The sequence below is a fragment of the Suncus etruscus genome, chromosome 17, assembly GCF_024139225.1.
Source record: "Suncus etruscus isolate mSunEtr1 chromosome 17, mSunEtr1.pri.cur, whole genome shotgun sequence".
Lineage (NCBI taxonomy): Eukaryota > Metazoa > Chordata > Mammalia > Eulipotyphla > Soricidae > Suncus > Suncus etruscus.
Genome location: NC_064864.1, coordinates 60,184,594 through 60,206,115, shown reverse-complemented (window position 1 = coordinate 60,206,115; position 21,522 = coordinate 60,184,594). Strand labels below are relative to the sequence as shown.

At 39.2% G+C, this 21,522-nt stretch overlaps 1 protein-coding gene across 1 annotated transcript; it reads right to left on the bottom strand.

The window, feature by feature from the left end:
• Window positions 1–6,404: 6,404 nt before the first annotated feature.
• PLEKHS1 (pleckstrin homology domain containing S1) lies at window positions 6,405–20,504 on the bottom strand. Its single transcript, XM_049790435.1, is given in 11 exon segments — window positions 6,405–6,545; window positions 6,805–6,940; window positions 8,264–8,365; window positions 9,900–10,064; window positions 10,490–10,596; window positions 15,149–15,262; window positions 16,028–16,085; window positions 17,343–17,477; window positions 18,120–18,226; window positions 18,350–18,438; window positions 20,396–20,504. Coding segments are annotated over 11 exon segments (1,263 nt in total).
• Between the last annotated feature and the right edge of the window lie 1,018 nt (window positions 20,505–21,522).

The following is a 21,522-nucleotide window of genomic DNA, read 5'->3' as shown; positions in this document are numbered from 1 at the left end:
TCTGAGCCTGGAGCCAGGAAGTAACCCCTGAGCGATGCCGGGTGTGACCCAAAAAAACAAAACAAAAAACAAACAAAAAAGCAAACAAAAAACAAAACAAAAAAAGAGTTATGCAATCATTTACACTTTAGTATAACTGCGTCTTTAAATAAGCTCTCAGCTTCTTCTTTAGGGGGGGGGTCACACGCAGCGGCACTAGCTCTGTGCTCAGAAGTCGATCCTGGCAGGCTCTGGGGACCATATGGGATGCCAATATTCAAACCACCGTCCATCCTGGATCAGCTGCTTGCAAGGCAAAGTCTATGCTATCTCTCAGGCTCCTAATCTCTGCTTCTTTAGGTTCTTTTTCATCAAGTTTTTATTGGTTCACAATGCTATGTAAATTGTATGAGTAGAAGATTCACCCTTGACATGTAAACATATTATATATTTCCATTTATGCACATTTCCACCCAGTTCTGGAGTCACCTACCAGCACTAATGGATTCCCTTTACCCATCCCACCCAATCTTTCCTTCCTGCCTCTATGGTATATTTTGCTCAGAGTTACTTTGTTTTATTTTATAAGTAGTTTCTTTTTCTTCTTTCTTTCTTTCTTTTCTTTCTTTTTCTTTCTTTCTTTTCTTTCTTTCTTTCTTTCTTTCTTTCTTTCTTTCTTTCTTTCTTTCTTTCTTCTTTCTTTCTTTCATTCTTACTTTCTTTCTTTTTCTTTCTTTCTTTTTCTTTCTTTCTTTCTTTATTTCTTTATTTCTTTTTTCTTTCTTACTTTCATTCTTACTTTCTTTTTCTTTATTTCTTTTTCTTTCTTTCTTTCTTTCTTTCTTTCTTTCTTTCTTCTTTCTTCCTTCCTTCCCTTCCTTCCTTCCTTCCTTCCCTTCCTTCCTTCCTTCCTTCCTTCCTCCTTCCTTCCTTCCTTCCTTCCTTCCATCCTTCCTTCCTTCTTCCTTCCTTCCTTCTTCCTTTCTTTCTTTTCTTTTCTTTCTTTCTTTCTCTTCTTTCTTTCTTGTCACACCCAGCAGCGCTCAGGGGTTCCTCCTGGCTCTACACTCTGAAATCGCTCCTGGCAGGCTCGGGGGACCAAATGGGATACCGGGATTCAAACCACCGACCTTCTGTATGCAACGCAAATGTCTTACCTTCATGCTATCTCTCTGGCCCCAAGTTCAGTTTCTTTATTTATATTCCACATGAGTTATTTGTTCCACTTTCTATGTTAATTATTTCACTTAGTGTAACCAATTCATTTTTTTAAAGTCCATGTTATCTTGAAAGATCAAATTTTATTCTTGTCTAACAGCTGTGCATCTAACAGTTGAGCATGTCCACTTGGCATCTAAATCACAGATTCTTTAGCCAGTTATCCTTTATGACTAGTTGTTACTGGCATTTGGATTTTCCCTGTTTTAGCTGCTGCAAATAAACCACCAGCTATCTGAGCACAGAGCTGCAGATATCTTTTCAAATTAGTATTTCCATAGACTCCAGATAAATATACTAATGTAATTGCTGAATCATAAGACATTTCTATTCTTTGAGGTATATTATTTTAAATTTTAATAGTGATAGCAATTATCACCTATCATAGTGTTAAATACTATCATTAATCATGTCTCCAAGTGCTTCTCAGACAGGAATACTCTTCCCATCTTCATGTGAAATAATGTTTCAGTGAAAGTTATTTAATCAGTCCCAGGAGCAATCTTTCCTGTTTCCTTAGTAACTGCAAATAAAATCTGTCTCGAGGTCTGGAGAGATGCTAACCCCAGTTTAGAATCTCTGAGACATATTTCTTTTATGTTTTCATTAAGATAGAATTAATCTATCATAAAATACCCTTTAAAGTATATAACTCATTGGTTTTTAAAATTCACAGAATTAAATTATCATTATTGTCCAATTTCAAAACATTTCACTACCCCTGAAAGAAATCCTGTTACACCCATTTTGCCCTCTTAACCCCTTAAAACTATTTATCTTTTTCCATGTCTATAAAATTGTTTTGTGGACCCTTTATGAAGTGAGACCTTTAGCATCTTACAATTAGCATATAAATTCCATAGCTATTCATGTTCTATCAGTCATCAAGGCTTTCTTCCTTTTATTTGACTGAATGATATTCCCTTGTATGAGTAGATCACATTTTATCAGTCCCTCAATGAATAGGCAGTTCCACTTTTTGACTATGAAATATGGCTACAAATTCACATGGTGATAAATTTATATAAACATGTATCTCAATTCAATATGAAAGTTTTTCACCCCTAAGAAAAATTTCCACTTATATCGTGAATTATCTCATCCCTGAGGAAATAGTTTTGTTTTTATTTACTGTTAATCTCACTAGAGATGCTCATTATTGCAAAAGGTGGTGCAAAAGCCTTGGATTAGCAGGATGGTTACAGAAGTTTAAAGGACCTTGAAGGCTTTGTTTGTCCTAACACCTTTATCCCAGTGACTGCGAATTGTGTGTCTGGACTTTTCAAGAAAATCGAGTAAATTCCATGCACGCCTCCAAACGCAAATTTCCACCCTTTGGGCAGACACATACATGCACATTCACATGCACTCATTTCCTCTGTAGGGTTTTTATAATTCTTTTTTTAATTTTTATGCCTTTAATTTTGAATAAACTTAATAGTTTTAGTTTTTTTAAATGACAGACATTTATTAGAATATATAATGGCAAATCTTACACAGTGATATTTAAGGTACACGGTGACAATCAATGAGGGCCTTTCCACCAGCAGTGTTTTCCTCCCTTCATCCCTGTTCCCAAGCATATATCCCTTATCTCCTTCTTTTATCCTCCAGAATGCTAGTGCTTCTAAAAGCATATATGTTGTCACTAATGTAAACCTTTTTCTTGTAGTTCCAGGTATTTTTACTAGTGGTTTCTTAAAGGTTTGGAGTCAAAGGAGCACTGTAAAAACAATGTTAGTGTGGCAATTATTGTTTGCATGGGCCCATCAAAGTATGGGGGTCATGGAAAGGAAAAATTTTGGCCTAAGTACAAGGAGACCCTACCCTGAAGTTCCTGACATAAGACTATTTCTAGGCTCCAGGCAAACTAGTTTGTTCAATCCCGGTCATTGTCTGTAGTACTCATACAGTTATATTTTTCACAGGGTTTTTTTTATAATTCTTAAACCAACTATATAAGCTAAGCCTTTAATTCTGTTGTTTTCTCCTTTCTAGAAATCAGACACAGTGGGGTCACAAGGATTTCCTGGGCGCATCCTATACCTGCAATTAAGCTCATGTTCTCACTCTTGTCTTAGATACCTTTTAAGTCACTAAACCATCTTCTGTGTCTGTTGCCTTTAATTCTTTCACTCATGCAACAGTGTCCTTTAACATGGTGTTTAATATAATTCTATTTGCCTGCCTTGTCATTATCTATGGATGTGTGTGTAATATTCTCACTTGATCAAGATTGCCACATTAGGGATCCTTTCCCATCAGAAGAACAGTCTGATGCCTTTGCTTTTGGAACTGGGCAGTAATTCTTTGTTAGCTGAAAGGTCCTGTGGAATCAGATGGTCAAGAGGGATATAAAACATACTAGCGTGCCATAACAGGATCCTCCATAGAATTTTCTTGGTTCCTGGATAGTTCCTGGAACATTAGGTGGGGACTGGGCTAGTGGCCCAGAAAATGAATGGCTTTAAATGAAATCAGAGATGCATGAGAAAGTGAGTCATGCTGCACAGCCCTTGTCTTCACTGGGAAAGAGTGTTCCAGGCTCACCCCTCTCTGCATCCTTTCCTGTGAATGCTCTTTTTCCAAACTCAGGTCATGTAGAGTTTGGCTTGTCATCTCTGAGTCATCTCTCTCTGACTTTATTCTTTGGCTCTAACACAAGTTGTCCTGGAGCACATTATCTATCATCTCTGTGGTTTAGTTTCCTCTTCCCAACATGGGTTAATAATGGTTCTCATAAGGCTATAGTTGGCTTTGACCACTTAGGCTCATGATATGCCATGCTTAGCGCTCCATGTTACTGAGTCTTACCTCTCTGAACTTTTAGTAGCTCCCATCCAAGTTTGTCGCTATTCTCTGAGTTTTCTTATGACATAATTTATCTTGAATCCCAATAATTTTTCTGGTAACTTCACCTATCCAGAACACATAAAAACATAGAGACAGGACTACCACCACCACCACTGAGATCACCAAGCATCTGAAATTAGCCTCTGCTGTGAAAATAAATGAACTTTATTCACAAAATATTTTCACTCAGAGTCTGTGAACTCTTAGTATAAGAGGCCTGATTTGTTTACCCTGACTACAGCATGAGAAAGACTATTCAGGCCTGTTAGCTTGGAGGCAAACAGTCCTCCAAAACTCAGTCTTTCTGAGGAAGAAGGCAAAAATAAGCCCACCAATTTTGGAAAGAGTATGATAAACATGATGATAAGTATGAAAAACTTAAGTATGATAAACATAAAATAAATAAGTATGATAAACCAAATTTTCTATTCGATTTACAGAAGAGGAATTTCTTAAATGATATCAAGTAAATAAGGTGATATCATAAGTTCTTTTTCCACTTAAACTCTTATTAAGACATTTTAGAACTTGTATATCTTTTGTCCCCATCAAAGTTACCAAGTAAACATCAATTCTCCCAGTGAGACCTATTAAATGTGGAGAAAATAGCCTATATTAGAGAGGCTCACAGCTTTGTTTGGAAGCTAATTGGACTTGGAACCATTTAAAAAATATGTCATCAGAATCATTGATGTATTTTATTTGAAAACATCAAAATGGAATAATGCTAATGAATTAGTACATAACACAAATCTTAGCAATTGCTTCTGTCAACATATGATTAATGAGTATTTCTCATGAGCTATGTGCTGCACTTACATGTTAAGAATATGGCAGCCAATTGTTCCCTTCTTGAGGGTTTAACCTTTGAGAATAGAGTTGCCCACTAGAACTTTCCAAATTAATAACTTGTTCTATATCTGTGCTAATAACGTAGATACATTGACCCATATTGTATATTTAGAAGTACAACTGAAACATCAAAGTGAAAATATTTCTTTTACCTGGGTATTAATGGGCATCATCCATTTTAACCTCACACTCACCTGTGAGGCAGATTGTGATAGATTACATTCACCAACAACTACCCACAAGCACCTATCATTCACTTGGAAGTAGAGAAAAATTATTCTGAATCTTCTACAACTTACTTTTCTCAGTCTTAGTGTTTTGTGGACCTGCTTGCAGAACTTTGAACACTTGCCCTCTTTGCTCATTGGTAATCTCCCAAGTATTTTTTCCTTTATTATGAAACAGTATGACACTGCAGCTGTCTTAAACCAGGTATTATGTACTTGTGAGAAATTCTACAGTCATATTTCTTAGATGTCAAAGCAATAGGCCAATGAAGGCATGCCTATAAACATGTCTTGTACTTTTCTGCACAAACTGGAGGACAGAAAAGAAAACCAGTTGACTGTCTTAGGATAAAAGATTTGTGCAAATTGAAATCCAAATACAAAGTGGGAATCAGGACATACTTTTCTCAAAGCTGGTTTTAGATCCTTGGTTTTGCCCCTACATAGCTGTGAAACCACAAGGCACAAAGAAAGAACACTGTTCATTCTTGGAGGCCTTCATTTCATCCCCTGTGAAATGACAACATGTTTAATCTATTTTCAGAATCTTCTTTTGCTTTGTCACTCCCTGGGCCCATCCATCCTTTAGCTCTCTGCCTTTAAATTCCTGCTAATGGCCAAGACCAGAGAGTTAGAGGATTAATTCGTGAGTGCATAGAGTGAAGATCTTTCAAACAGACCAGGGGCATTCATTATGTGATGAGTTGTACAGCAAGCAGAACCCCCCCCCCCCCCAATTCTGACCTCAGACTGTTTTGACTTCTACTGCATAGTCACTGGGTCTTGGAGAAAACACGATGATTTATTCAACGGTCTCCACAGGCACAATGAATAGCGGGAGGTGCCTGGTGAACTGACGGGGTATCATCTCTCTGTCTCCTGGGAATCTTGCCTTCCTGGAATGAATTTTTTTTTTAAATCTGTGCTTCCTCACAAAGAAGGTATTGTGTGCAGCTCCATGATCTCATCGAACAGGCGGCCCATTTCCGAAGAGGGCCTCTAAATCTCTCAGCCTCTGGTATTTGAGACAAAGTCTGAGATAATTAGAGTAAACAGTTTTACTGTATTCCAGAATTATGACTGCATTTGACCCTCCAATCGTCCCCAAATCCTCTTTAGAGAGGGGACAGTTACCCACCATCTGTGAGATGCAGACATTGCCAGCAACCAGCATCTATGGTTGACACTATTCAGTCCAGGGCTCAGCCAGGCCCATCCTTACTCCTGGAAGTGGGTCCCACAGTCAAGGTCTGTTTGAGAACTCTTTCTTATGGCCTAACTCCTTCTTGGTATCCTGAGCAATCTAGATGTCTCCAGTTCAAGAGGCACAACAATCTTGTGTTTTAAGGGGCATGTGCAGGATTGAGCATGAAATTTCTCTGAGTTCTGAATTCCTCCAATGGTGAGTTTAACTTTCTGAATACAAGAAAGAATAATTGACTACAGGTCATGTTTAGGCAGCCTTTTAGTAGGGCCTTATTTACATCCTCTCAAACAAACAAAAATACCTGAGGGCTAGTGCATTTTGTGGAAAATGAACTCTGCCATCAACTGTTCTGAATCTCATCCAAAGCCCATGAGCCTTTCCTGAATTCTGTTCAGATGCCACCCTCAGCCTTGATCTTGTCCCTTGTTCCATTGACTTGCCCAGCCCTGGGCTCTCAGCAGGACTCACCATCTTCTGGACACACCGGTTGAGGAACAGGGACACCTCCTCCAAGTTCCTGGGGATCAAGTCATTCACGGCCAACAGGTAGTCTCCATGGAAAAATAAGCATCCCAGGTCCCTGGGGCCTTCCCACTGAGCCACACTACAGAGGGCAGACAATGTCCCCCCTGGGTAAGTCTGTGTTCACTGGGTATCCCTAGGCTTTGCTCACTGGGTGTACAGGACATCATGACTACAAGGAGAGGGGTGTGCCTTCCTCTGAGCCACCCAAAGTCTATCATCATTGGCTTCCTCAGCAGAGTTGTACCTCATATGATGAAGCACATATCCTTCTTATTGTATCTGGAACATTCTTTCCTCTATCGCTTCTTTTTAAAGCCTGAGTTTCTGCCAAACCTGTGCCAGTTGTATCATCTCTGCAAAGTCCTCCTAAATGTCCATTCCCTTTGCTTGAATGAATATGCCCTGACCTGCTGGAAGCTTTACTTACTTATGTGGTTCTTTTTCCTCACACTGAGCTAGTAGACTCTGGAAACATGCCACCATCTTTAAAATAGTTTTCAAAACTTATAACTAGAAGTAAAAGATGATCAGTAAGTTCTGAGAGAAACTGGGCTATGTAGTGACTTTACAATGACTAGCTGGTGAATTAATTAACTACTTAGGGCTTGGGACTGGAGCACAAGCTTTGCACATGGGAGCCCTGGGTTCAGAACAATCCCACGCACCAGATGGTCTTTGAGTACTGCTGAGAGTGGCCCTAACAAGGAAAAATAAAAAATAAATAAGCAAACTAAGACACAGAAGATTCCATTGTGTCAGCTAAATATTTATATAAACTTATTGAATTGGGAAGAACTGGGGGAATAAAGTAAAATATGATTTGGTTCCTCTTAGAGAATTTATAAGACAAATGTGTTTTTGTGTGTGGTTTTTTAATTTGTTTTGTTTTGTTTTTATAGGAGCATACCCAATGGTATCCAGGGAATAAATGCTCTCGGCTCAGGGAATGAATGCTCTCGGCTCAGGGGTTTTTCTCAGCAGTGCTGGGACAGAACCTGGGTGTCCACATGTGAAATCTGAGCTCTACGCACTTAGCAACCTTTCTGGCCTTGACAAATAGCCTTTGTGCAATACTTAATTTACCAGGTCCAATCCTTGACACCCCATGTAGTCTTCTGAAGCTCCCAGGAGGAATACCTGAGTGCAGAGCCAGGAGTAAGCACTGAGGACCTCAGGATATAGCTCGAAAACTGATAGATAAATAAATAAATATCTGTTTCCTGCATTTTTGGTCCTTAGTTACCTAGTTCTGACTCTCCCATAAAACAAGGCCTTTATTTCTGCCTAGTCGAGCAACACAAAGTTTCAAGTTCTTTGGCCAGTCTTGCCAAACCATTGTTTCATGATATAACTGCTTCCATCAAGCCCACAGATACCAATAAATCTCAAATCTCCAACCTACCATATCCTTCCTGCAACTTCAACAAAAGAAAGATACTGAAGAATATCAGCAGCAGAAAGGGACACATTCAACTTCTCCACTTGGCTTTCATCGGTGATGTTACTGTGAATTAGACATGGTAAAAATCATACAAGTGACTCCCTGGCTTTGAACTGGTGTGTGTGTGTGTGTGTGTGTGTGTGTGTGTGTGTGTGTGTGTGTATGTGTGTGTGTGAATAATTCTATTTAGAAAATATGGAGATAAGGGGAGAGGAGGAGAGGGAGGATAATGAGAAGAAAGAAACGGAGAGGAGAGGACAAGAAGGAAAGAAGAAAGTGTAGAGCAGAAGAGAGAGATGGAAATCCCATAAAACAAAGGAAGAAAATATTACATACACACACACACACACACACACACACACACACACACACACACACACACACACACATATCCTCTTCCCAACTGGGATTCAGGCAACTCCAGAATAATTGAGTGTTCCAATGAATAAAAGGAAAAAGCTTCACACCCAAAGTTCAGGGGTGAGCGTGACTCCAAAACAGAGTGAGCCTTTACTGTATTTTCATGAGATTTGGCCTCCTGTGTTGGAGATGCTATTTTCTTCTAAGAAACTACCCAGAACATTTGGACATGTATATGCACTCAAGATACAGAGGTCTTTTTCATGGTCTCTTTATTTATTTAATTTATTTATTTTGTTTATTTTATTTATTTGTTTGTTTGTTTGTTTTTGGGCCACACCCGGTGACGTTCACGGTTTATTCCTAGCTTGGGGGACCATATGGGATGCCAGGAATTGAATCCAGGTCCGCACTGGGCAGCCGCATGCAAGGCAAGTGCCCTATCACTATGCTATTGCACTGGCCCCCTTTCATGGTGTCTTTAACCCTCTTGAGCTATGGGTTAAGGTAGCCAGTGGGAAGGGAAGGAAAAGTGGACAAAATTGATTACCTAACTGATGGGATCACGGTGGTATTTATAGTCTTGACAGAAAGATTCTATAGAAAAGGGCCGGAAAGATAGCATAAGGGTAAGGCATGTGCCTTTCATACAGAAGGTCATCGGTTCGAATCCTGGCGTCCCATATGATCCCCCGAGCCTGCCAGGAGCGATTTCTGAGCATAGAGCCAGGAGTAACCCCTGAGCGATGCCAGGTGTGACCCCCCCCCCAAAAAAAAAAAAAGATGAGGAATGGAAAGAAATGGAGAGGAGAAAAAAAGTGAAGAAAACAGTGAACAGAGCTTAAAAATCAAGAAAGTCTCCTAAAGTGTTCTTGGTAGCCCTTCCAACCTAAACATCCCACTACTGGTTTGACTTGCCTGTCCCTAGCTGTGCAGACAGTGAAGACTGGTTGACATGTTGGTCCAAGCCAAAGTAGTCTAGGATCAGAAAGACTAGCAAATGCTTCCCACATTCCTGAGTCTGTTGTGCTTCTGGTACCACTGTTTTTGGTCACTACCAGTGAGAGAAGGGAGCTGGTCAGATGCTTGGCTGACTTGGAAATGTCAAGAAATGACTTTATATTGTGAACTCTGAGTAAACCCATCAGCTTGCTTTGCTCTCTGGGCCCATCAAATTGTAGAAAGTGAATCTTACTTGATCAGTATTGACAACTGCACCCCAGTCAGGGACTGTGACCTTTTTTTGTCATTTGTAATTACTGCTTTGGCACTGGCTGGAGACAAAAACACATCTCTTCCTGAGCTATGTTCTTGCAGTTGAGATGGCTCAGGTTGAGTTTCTGGAAGGCTCTGGGTCCCCTCTTGGCTGCCATCAGGCTGACGGACTATGTCTTGGGAAACACTAGGGTATAAGAAGTTCAAACAAGCCTTGTTTTAGTGTATCTTAACATCATCCCATGTATGTGGTAATCAAATTTAAGGAGCTAAGAGCTGTGTGAGACCTAATTATGCTTTGATGTCTGTCCTAACATCAGAGTCATAGTCAATTAGATTCAAATACAACTCACTTTCCTGAAAATGGGTCAGAAAGAAGTGAGTGTGAGAGACAAAAATGCAAATTCAAATAGTGTCCTTAAAAGCAGAAAATGGTCTAAGGATATCTTGACAAGTTTCTCCACTTGTTCTTGTTTTGAGATCACTAAATTCGATATGGATTTGGTCTCTGGTAGAGTTTTTACTAATATAGCCAAGAGTTAAGTGAATTGACAAGAGTGTTCTATAGCAACATGTTAGCTAAAACTCATGTTTGGCATATCCTTTACTTACCAGGACTTCATTGACATGTAAATTGGCTCAACTTTCTTAAAGATCTTCTCTGGCCTACCAGAATTAATGGGTTCACTAGTGTCATTTTCAGCAAGATATTTATCCAGCTAGAGACAAGAGAAATAGACATAAATATGCAGTTTAGCATATATGCAGTTAGCCTGATCCCTTTCCACCCCTTCCCTAAGGCTTTGGGTTCTAAAATAGTAGGCACATTCACCATCAGCTAAGCAATGGTTTTTATTCTGGGACAATGACCCATAAGCCATATACCTTTTATTTTCATATGGATTTCACACATTTTGGATAGAAATGTTATATTGAACCAACTTGCTATTTACTTTTTAACATTTCATTTTAGGCACTTAAATATATGGAATCTTTCCCCTGGTCCCAATCCAGTGGTACTGCAGAATTGTATCAGCTGGGTAGGTCAAAGACTCAAAGGTGGCCCTGGAATAAATTATTCTGCTCACAAGCAATTCAGTGGATTCTAGCAGTTGTAAGTAAACCATATAATAGTGCCTTTGAAAAGATCTCAAAGAGATCTTTTGAAGAAAGCTTACTCAAAAACTTTCAGGACTTTCTATTGCCTACTTCATCAGTTAATCATTAACTGATTATGGAATTCTTCACTCAAGTCAAGTGAATATTCTACACTTCTGATACAGATAGTGATCTACTATCTATTCTTATGCAATTTCCTCCCCAGCCCCTGATGTTCCTTTCTCTCCTACTTCAAGAAATTGTGTTCATGCCTGGCTGAGGTCCCACAGTCTCCTCTGATAACCTCAACCACCCCCCACCTTTTATTTTTTTGAAATTCTTTTACTACATCATCCTGTACTTGATTTTTCAGTGGTTATGTTTTAGCTATCTTTTTAGACTTTGCCTCTCATAAAACACCTAGCAAATGCCAGTATTTAATTAAGGCTCAGGGAATCTGGCTGGTTAGCTGAACCTTAATGAAAGTCTAGTTGCCTCATCTCAGTGTCTGGAACGTACAGCATAAAAATATATTGGATAAAAGAAGATCTTGTGGTCAAGAGCTTGGGATACACTGTGTGTGGCCCGTTTGTCTACAATGTACTTTTATACACTAAAATTTCTGAGAATCAATTCTGTATTAAGAAACTTGTTAGAGGGGCCGGAGAGATAGCATGGAGGTAAGGTGTTTACCTTTCATGCAGAAGGTCATCGGTTCAAATCCCGGCATCCCATATGGTCCCCCGTGCCTGGCAGGAGCAATTTCTGAGCACGGAGCCAGGAAAAAATCCTGAGCACTGCTGGGTGTGACCCAAAAACCACAAAAAAAAAAAAAAAAAAAAAAAAAAGAAGCTTGTTAGGGACGCTGGTGGTGCAAGTGATAGGGTGTCTGCCTTGCACGCACTAACCTAGGATGGACTGCAGTTCGGTAGGATGGTAGGGATCCCTACCATTCCATGTGGCCCCCCAAATCAGGAGTGATTTCTGAATGCATAGCCAGGAGTAACCCCTGAGCGTCACTGGGTATAGCCCAAAAACCAAAAAAAAAAAAAAAAAAAAAGCTTGTTAAACTTAATTAAATATGGTACTTCTGGAACTTATGTGATGCTACAGTACTCTCTTCTGCAAGTATTTGTTCATCTGATAATGATCACCTATTTGGGAAGTGCTATAGCCCTCTAGCTCACTCCCAACCCTTTCATTTTGTCTTGTTTATTATCCACCTCAAATAAAGACTTTTGGGGAACTATTACTGAGATCTAGTTTAAATTTTGATACTCTCATAACACAGAAGCCATCTTAGTTTCTGTGCTGCCTATAGGATAAATAACTTGGAATGCAAGTCAACCATTCTATGGCTCTCTGTTCTGTTTTCTATTATGCCATTGACTTACTCTAGATTACAGCCAACTGACTTATTTACCATTTTGTCTATGAAGTTCTGACTCTCTTCAATGAGAAGAAAAAATTTGTACTTTTTCTTTTCCTTCTAGAGCTTTTGGACCAACTTTCTTGTGTTGCATGAGCAGGTAAGTAACAGAGAAGACTGTGAACTCTAAAGGCATCGATGAGGTCAGGTCATTTTTTATAACTCACAGGCCAACTATAAAATGTACTCAGTGGCTACCAGTAATCAATTGGTTAGTGAATACACATAAACAGTTGATCACATAAAAAGTTTTTGCTCAAATTATTCTTTATGCTCACAAAGCAAAATTATTTTCCTCAATGACTCTGAAGTTCAAAATTAGTCAGATATATTTAAATCTAATCTCTGTGAATTTTCCCATGGTTTTCTGTTTGGAATCAGTTTCCATTCTTGCACTCCAGTAGTCTTATGTATATATTATAAGGATCTCTCCTCAGCATCCTGTATCATGGTTGACTTTTATTCAAATACCAACACTGGAAAGCTTATCCCTTATGTCTAATTCACCTTCTGTATTTCAACTGAGCTCAAACTGAAGCCTGAGAAAGAGGGCAAAGGAGGAGGGGATCAGCAAATATTTGTAGAAGAAAGAAGTGATTAACAAATGGAAGGGATTACCTCTAAAAGAATGTTTCGAGGAGTATCATAAGAATTCTCTTTATTGGTGTCTTGAGCAGTCATTGACAAGAAATCATGAGTTTGAGGAACTCCTTTAAGCCCTAGATGACTTCCAATTAAATGCTAAATAAAGAAATAAAAGTAGAGTTAATATTTGTCTTTTTCTTTGCAAATGAAATTAAAACATGTTTTCTGAACATAATAAATTAATTAGGATAAGAAGATCAAAGGCTTTTCCAAGGTCTCCTAAAAGCCCACACAATATGAATTTGCCTCTTGAATTTGGATCACCATAATACTGTAAAAATATGTTTCTATGGGGCCGGAGAGATTGCATGGAGTTAAGGCATTTGCCTTTCATGCAGGAGGTCATCAGTTCGAATCCCGGCGCCCTATATGGTCCCCTGTGCCTGCCAGGAGCAATTTCTGAGCCTGGAGCCAGGAATAACCCCTGAGCACTGCCGGGTGTGACCCAAAAGCCACACACAAAAAAATGTTTCTATTTTGAACTTGACTTTGGAGATCAATATCTCTGAATAAGCAGGTTTCTCCATTGGGCAGTATTTTAATTCACTAAGTTTGGCCACAATTTCCCATTCCATCTTTCCCTCTGTCATCTGAGAAGCTAATTATCCCAGAATCAAGATATTATACCTTTCTTCCTTCTGTTCAAATTTTCTCTTTGTATTCTGCTCACTTACCTCTATTGTTTCCATAGTAATACAAATTGGTAGTACTGATCATGTGATCATCTAAATTACAGGCTTCACAGTGATACAGGATACAGGTCCAACCCATTACTGTCTTCCCTCCCCCAGCAGATATGACACTCCACTTGTGGAGAAGTGATTTTCATGGAAGGAAAATTATTGTAAGTACAATTTAATCCTACAGGGGTTTTTAAAAAGGTCCTAAAGATTCTCTAGTAAGTCATAGAAAGAAATTTATAAAATAAAATAAAGATATTTAAGTGTGTCTAATTCTTCTAGCTCTAGGCTCTTGGAGCCAGATCATAATGTGTTGGGGTGAGAAAAGGTTCCCACATCATTTCATTAACAACAACACGCTAAAGCAAATAGTACTCAGATAAATCTGAGTTTTAAAAATCACTGGATGATAATAGAGAATAAATGCAAGAAGGCCAAGAGAGTTATCTCACAAGAGACCAGATCTAGTAAGTGAAAAGGCAGAAGAATTTCCTGCAAAGGGTTCATCTTTCCCACTCTGCTTACTACCACCTCGCCCACAGAAACCAAATGAAATGTTTTGCCTGGCATTTGACAGTCTACTAAAGGCTTTTAAAATATTTGGATAGTTCCCAACTAGATAACACTGAGGGCTATACAATATTGGTACCTAAGGAGAAAGAAAAGCCAATTCTTACAGCTCTAGGGAACAAATTGTATCCATGGGAGAATATAAACACTCAGTCCATTTATTGCTACTATCCAAAGTTCAAAGGCTGTAAAAACCTTTGTTTTACAGAGGATAATCGCAACACACTTTAAAGGGTCAAGGGAATTTCCTTTGGTTCATTTTTCTTTGAATGGGCTTCTTTGAAAATGAACGTAAAGTCTCTCACACATACTCTCTCTGTCTCTCTCTCTGTGTCTCTGTCTCTGTCTCTGTCTCTCTCTCTGTCTCTCTCTCTCTCTCTCTTTCTCTCTCTGTTCCACGTGCACACATGAATATACAGTGAGAAGTTTGGTAAATGCAGAAACTAACAAAATTTTTGTCTTTACCTGAGGATTCTACCTGGGGTCAAAGAAAATTTAGAGGTATCTGTGAAATCATTTGACATATATCTTCTGTGTCCACTATGTGTAAGGATGAGAAAGGTTGTCAGACTTCTTTTTCTGGGGTAAATATAGTTCTGCCCAACATTATCAGATGTGTGCTGATGAGCACCCCAAAATGTATGCTTCTATTTGAGTCAGAAAGGCAAGCTAAAAGGTACTTCTGTGGTGTTGGGATCATGAAATACTAGATAATCACTGGGACCATAAATCAGTGTTAGGGTGCCAAAAATTTGAGGAAGGGGCACGGTGTGTTGGTGAAATCTTTGAAATGTTAGTAGACTTCCAGATGTAGTGGCAGTGATGAGAGGAAGAGGAAGTGCTCATTACCATATCTGGAAGATCACTTCTTTGTGAGCTGGAACTGGTGGCCTCTGAGGTGCTAAAGGGAGTTGGAGGAAAAGTGGGGACGGCAAAGAGTTTGTAATTATCCAAGGGGAATTCCTGCAAGTGAACAGGAATAGGGGGATTAGGATGCTGTGGACCTCTGAACTAGAATGAAGCCACATCTCTAACACTCACACTTTCACTCTTCCCCCACCAGAACTTCCTCATGATCTACTCTCATTCCTGTTTCCAAGAAGGACTCTTGGTCTAGCCTTCAGAGACCCCTGTTTTCACTCACCCACTCTACTCCACCCTCTTCTGCTCTGCACCTCATCTGCCTTGGCTCTAACCTTTGGGTCTTTTAGTCATACATTTTCTTCTTTCTCTCACCCTGTTTTTAAGGTGGGAAGCACCAGACAGCCTAGCAACCCAGTCCAAATGAAACCCAAAGGCCAGTTTCTTTTATAAATATCTGCCCCCAGTTCTTACAAACTCAACAAACAACCCTAACTCCTAGCATTGTCCTTAAAGAGAAACATATTATATTGAAAATGGTAGCTAGATGGAAAGTATTTTTACAGAAACCACCCTCGACTTAGTCACTTGAAAGGTAGCTGTTAAGTACCTTGAATAACAATAATAGAAAACATAGTTCCAGCTACTGTTTTTTTCTTAAACATGCTACAGTTCACTGTATTTTAGCTCCCTTGCATAACACAAAAGTATTTAATCACGAAAAGAACAAAACCATCCATTTCCATACTTATTGGTAGCTTATATTCAAGCCCATTGCTGAGAGGAAAAAGCCTTGTTTTTTGGTGAAAGGAGCTTTTCTGGTCACCCTGCTATTTGTGAAAGTCACCTCTGTATTCTGGGTGTTGCTTTTACTTCCCAGAGGCTCAGAGTTGACATGAAAGACACCCACTCTTTAATCTTCTCCCTGTGAAAAGAAATGAGCCATCAACTGCCATGTGGCAATCATAGGGCCTGAAAGCCTTTGGAGGGAAAGAATGACTCTTGTAGGAAGAGCAAAACAAGCGTTGGGAACAGAACTTTTTGTCCTTAACCAGCTCAAATGACCCACGAACTGCTTACCACCTCCACAGTGGCATTTGTCCTCCTGCTCCCTTTGGGAGGAAAGTACCAAAAATGGGGAGAAAATTGAAAAAGAGCATGGCAGGTTTGGGGCTTAGACAGTGGTCTCTTTCCATTCCTCTGCAAGCCCTTCACTCTCCTCCAGTTTTGTGCATGAAGAATAAATACATCTGAATGTATTTCTGTAAATCACATTTTCCTTTCTGTTGCCCCATGTGACTATCTCAAAGAAAGCTTTTGCACCTCAAGATTGATGTGAAACAGATCAAGTATCCTTCAGGCCCCACTGTTTACATTCAGGAGCTCACCAGCTAAACATGGTCTCTCAGTCTAGCACATAATAATCCTTAAGAATGCACTAGGCCCCTGGGCCATTGGAATTGTTCTTAAAGACAGAGTCTTCTGGGATAAGCAAAGTTAGTTCTTCCTCAGCATAGGGAGCTAGTACTCTTGCTTGGCTATTAGATTCCTTCACATGCACTGCTCTGGGATTATTATAGTCATTATTATGAATTAGATTGTGTTCTTTCATTCTTCTTCATAATATTAAACTATTGAGTTTCAGGACCTGGAAATGTGATTTTGTTAAAAACTAAGTTGAGTTGATGTAAATGGCTCATGAAGTCATACCAGGGAAGATGAATTCCTGAGTCCATGTGACTATGGTCTTTATTAAAGACATTTGAAGGTAGTGGCACCCATCAGAGAGGAGGACACATGAACTCTGGACTCATGCAGCTACAACTTTTAATGCCATCAGCAGATATGAGAGGGGCAAGGAAATCAGCTCTCCTCTAGCACCTAGAAAGAAAGCTGACCACTGCAGTAGCTTGACTGTGAGTATCTTGTCCCCAGCACACTGAAACAATGCATTTCTATTGTCCTCAGTGACCAAAGGCATGGCGCTTTGACTTTGCTATTAGTGGCCCTCGGAAAGGAATACAGAGACCTTTGAAGATGTTGCAACAACTATGACAATTTCCCAAATTGTGGCCAAGGGCTTTGATTTAAGGCATGTTTGCTTTCTCTAGGCTCAAAGTGGGTTTGTTTGCTTGTTTTTCTCTTTTACACCAGATATATGTAGGGTTTCCTTACTACTCACCTGTTTCGGCCAATGAGGAAGTACTCTCTGTTGATGGTTCTGATGGACATCACCTCATCAGGCTGGCATTGGAACATCTTTTGTACAGACTGTAGTTTTTCCTCACTTCATAAGCCAACTTCTATAATGGAAGTCCTAGTAGATAGAAAGGATTAAACATATGCAAATACAAACAGAATAAAAATGATGAAAGGTTTCTATTAGGATTTAATTAGAATAAAACCCAATCTGCTTTATCAGTGTTTTGAAGCTTGTTTGATAAGTTTAGAAAATATATCTAGAGCTGGTTCATCACTGATTGGAAAGATTTTGATCTATCTGAAGTTTAAATTGACAGTTCATACTTGAATCAGATGCTTTGACCCACAACTTGGTCTTCCAAAGATTTTGATCTGCAGCTTATTTGGAGGAAGACAAAGGAAGCTCATCTAGATATTTAAAAATCTTTGTTGGTTTTAAGGAATGATAATTTAAGAAATGATAATCTGTTCTCTCATATCCTTAAATTAATTTTAAATGAATAATCATAACATTATAAATATTCATAGATGTATAAACAATTTATTGATTATAATATATAAATATATACGATCATCTATGCATTTAACTCTAGTTTACCTATGGCTACACTATTATAGCTATTTTTAACCAACACATTATAAATGTGACATCTTTGGATCTTTTGTCAGTGATTTAAATTTCATTTTCATTTAATTTGTTAATACCTAACTTGTTTCTGTTTATTACAATAAAATATTTTCTTCAGTGAATACACACCCGTCAACTTCAATGACACCTTGGTGATGGCCGTCTTTGTAATAGGAAAGGCTATAGCCCTTACTCCCATTCTTTGACAGAATGAAAAATCGCTTCTTCCAAGAGGTCTGAAAAATTCAAATGTTTTATGTGGCTCTTAAATCTCAGAAGAAGAGCAAGTATTTAAAAACAACAACAGCAGCAGCTCATGAGGCTGGTGGGAGGCCTGTTAAATCATCAAGAATACTTACTAGATTAGTAAAAAGCTGAGGAGGAGGTGATTTAATAAAGAAATCTTGTTTGCAGATTTCATCTTCATAGGAAGATGCAAATGGTTTGCCTAATAAGAGAGAACCTGCTCTGTCAGGTTCTACTGAGAAGCAGCCTCACATGAAAAACACTATTTTGGGAGAAAGCTTCAAATTATTCAGCTATGGGAAAGAACAATTCGAACTGGACAGGAAAGTAATGGAGTCAATGGACTAAGTGTGTGTGGGGCCTTTGTCACTACAGCTGGGACCTCCTTTCAGACAATTTTTCCAAGTGCTATCATCCAACTCACTCCTGTCTGGCTCTTTGTCTTTGGAGCAAGACCTTGGCTCCCTCCAGGGAGCAGAGGTTGGTTTCTATATCTAAGGAAGTACCAGACCCAGGAACAGATAATTCTGCCTTGCCCTTTGACTTTGCAAACCTACCTACTACTGCAAACAGATTAGCAAAAATGGTTCAAAAGAGTTCTCCAAAATGTGAACTACTTCTCTGGAAGTCTAGAACTATGGGGAGTTTTTATTTTTTTCCCTATATATTCCCAAATGTCTGCAAGCTAGAGATATGACTTTCATTAAATAGTCAATGATTTAGAAAAGCATAATAAATGCTATTTATGCATAGTTTAAAAAAAACTGGTGAGCCAAGGGGATTGCTCATGCTTTGCATGCAGGAGTCCAAGGTTTGCTCCTCACTACTACATAGTCCCCTGAGCAGCTTCTGAAGTAAACCCAAGCACTGAGTTGGAAACAGACCCTGAGTACTAAAGTGTGGTCCCTAAACAAAACAATATCAAAAAAGAGAGCTTGGTCTTGTTTTCACATCTAAGTTGTACTCCTACTCTGTCCATGACTTTGGAAAAATGGCCTTAATGAAGAAATGGGGATTTAAGTGCAAATATAATCAGAATTAGGTAACACAGCAGAGTGGCCATGATATAATGTCTGGTAAATTCTTAGGCAGCTGTTTATAGCTTCTTTCCCTCTCTTCCTTTTGAGGCAACTCTCTCTGCTTCTGGCCCCATATCTATCAAAAAGATAAAGGAAAAGAAAACCAGAGGAACGGAAAGAACAAAGTTCTAGCTCCTATGCTTAATAGTTATGTGGCTTTCAGGAAATTATGGGCTTATTTCCTGAACAAATATTTTCAGAATACCTAGTTCTTACTGTGGTATCCTTAGTCTCATTTGTAAAATGGAGACAGTGGACTTGTGGTGAGGATTGAAGGATTTATGCGTGAAAACTTCTGGATACTGGTATTGGTGCACAGAAAGGCTCACTGAGGAGTAGATATTATAACTGAAAGAGGAAACTTCCACATTTGTTATTTACAGAATAAATCCATCTTGAATTTTCCTAGACTGCGGTACATTTTGGTGGAATTAAATTCATAGAGTTCAGCCAATGTAGCTATTTTGTCTTAGAAATTTGGTCTTAGATGTTTCTGGTGGGTAATGCACACTACAAAATCAATCGAATTGTATGGCAACTAGCTATAAAGACATAGCCTGAAATGACTTTTGCAACCCCAGAATGGCATTAGTGACCAGTTCCAGGGCATGGCAGGTATTTGTTAAATGCTTTGATGGCACCAAGTTTATCCTTACAGGCTAAGCCAGTAGGCACTTTTGACTATGTTTTTCTGAGTTTATAAAGTAAGCTGGATTGAGAGTACAGCAGGGACTGGAGTGAGAGTACAGCAGGTAAAGTTTTACCTACCTGCAAGAACCCCATACCTGAACCCATATTTGATTCCTGACACCACATATGGTCCCCTGAGCCCTGCCAGGATTAACGCTTGAGTACAGAGTCAGGAATAAGCCCTGAACACCCCAATCCCCATAAAAAACAGCAAACAATCAATTCTATTGGCAGTCAATTTATCAGTGAAGAAGCATGAGGCCCCAAAATAGAGTCTGACTTCATTGCTACACTAAGACAAACTTAGATGAAATAATGCAGAAAAACAAACTCTGGCATGATGATACTATTATTATGAAAGACACTGAGAGCATTTAGGGTTTTCTCTACAGAGGTGCATAATGATGTTCTCGTCCCATGCCACCTTCTTGTCCTTCCTGCCCACATGAAGCTTCTGATTATAGGTGATGGGAGATGAGGGGAAAAAAGATAAGATCATAGCGAATTAGAAAGTTGCATTGGAAACACACTATAGAGATAACCTAGAGGTGTCAAGAAGGTCACCATAGGAGAAAAGACAGAAACAACCTTGGTGAGATGAGAATGGGTTCAGGATTAAAACCCTGGAGAGGCACAGAAGCCACAGAAAGGTCCAGTGGGTTCCAGGAACCTGCAATACACTGAGCCCTGGAGACATGTAAGAGTGGTACAAGTGGTGTCTAAAGACCACTTTTCTGAATCCTGGGATGTTGAAGGCCATAGTAATAGAGTTTGAGTTTTTACTTAAAAGACTATGTTAAGGCTACTCATTAATTTGTCTTGATCAAAAAAAATTATATGAAAACCATCTTATCAACTCTCAGATCCAACTTGTATAAAATACAGAAAACAAAAAGTCATTAGACATTGTGCCAAGAATGCAAACAAGCAGAGTAAAGCCTGTGGGAGAACTTACTAAGCACATGTTCAGTATTTCTGTGCCAGAATGTGGCATTTTTGCCACTGTCCTTCTCCATCTGTATTTCTCATCAGCTTCTTTCTTTTTCTCCCCCACCCCATCTCTCTATCCCACCCCACATGCAGGACACTCTAAAGTAAATTTAGCTTTCCCTCTGCCAACTCTGAACAGATGAAGCTCAGTCAATCATTAAGTCACTTACAAGCACTCCTGGGATCCATCCTCCTTTTGTTCTTATCACGACTTCTTTAAGCCCTTCATATTGAATGCACGAACATGTAGGAAAACTAGATGTTTTCCAGTGCACTTCATTAGTTTGACTTACTTATTCGAGTCTTCACATGTTCAAACTCATCTTTTACAGAGTGGAAATGGTCTAGAGAGTAAGGCGCCTGTCTCGACTGTAGTGGACCCAGACTGTGGTTTGAATCCTGAAGTCCCCTATGCTCCCCTGGACTCTTGAGCGCCTCCCACTGTGACCCCTAAATAAACAAATGAACAAATTCATCTTTTATAGGCCCTAGGGAGTAAATGCCAAATCAACTAACCAAACTCTTCG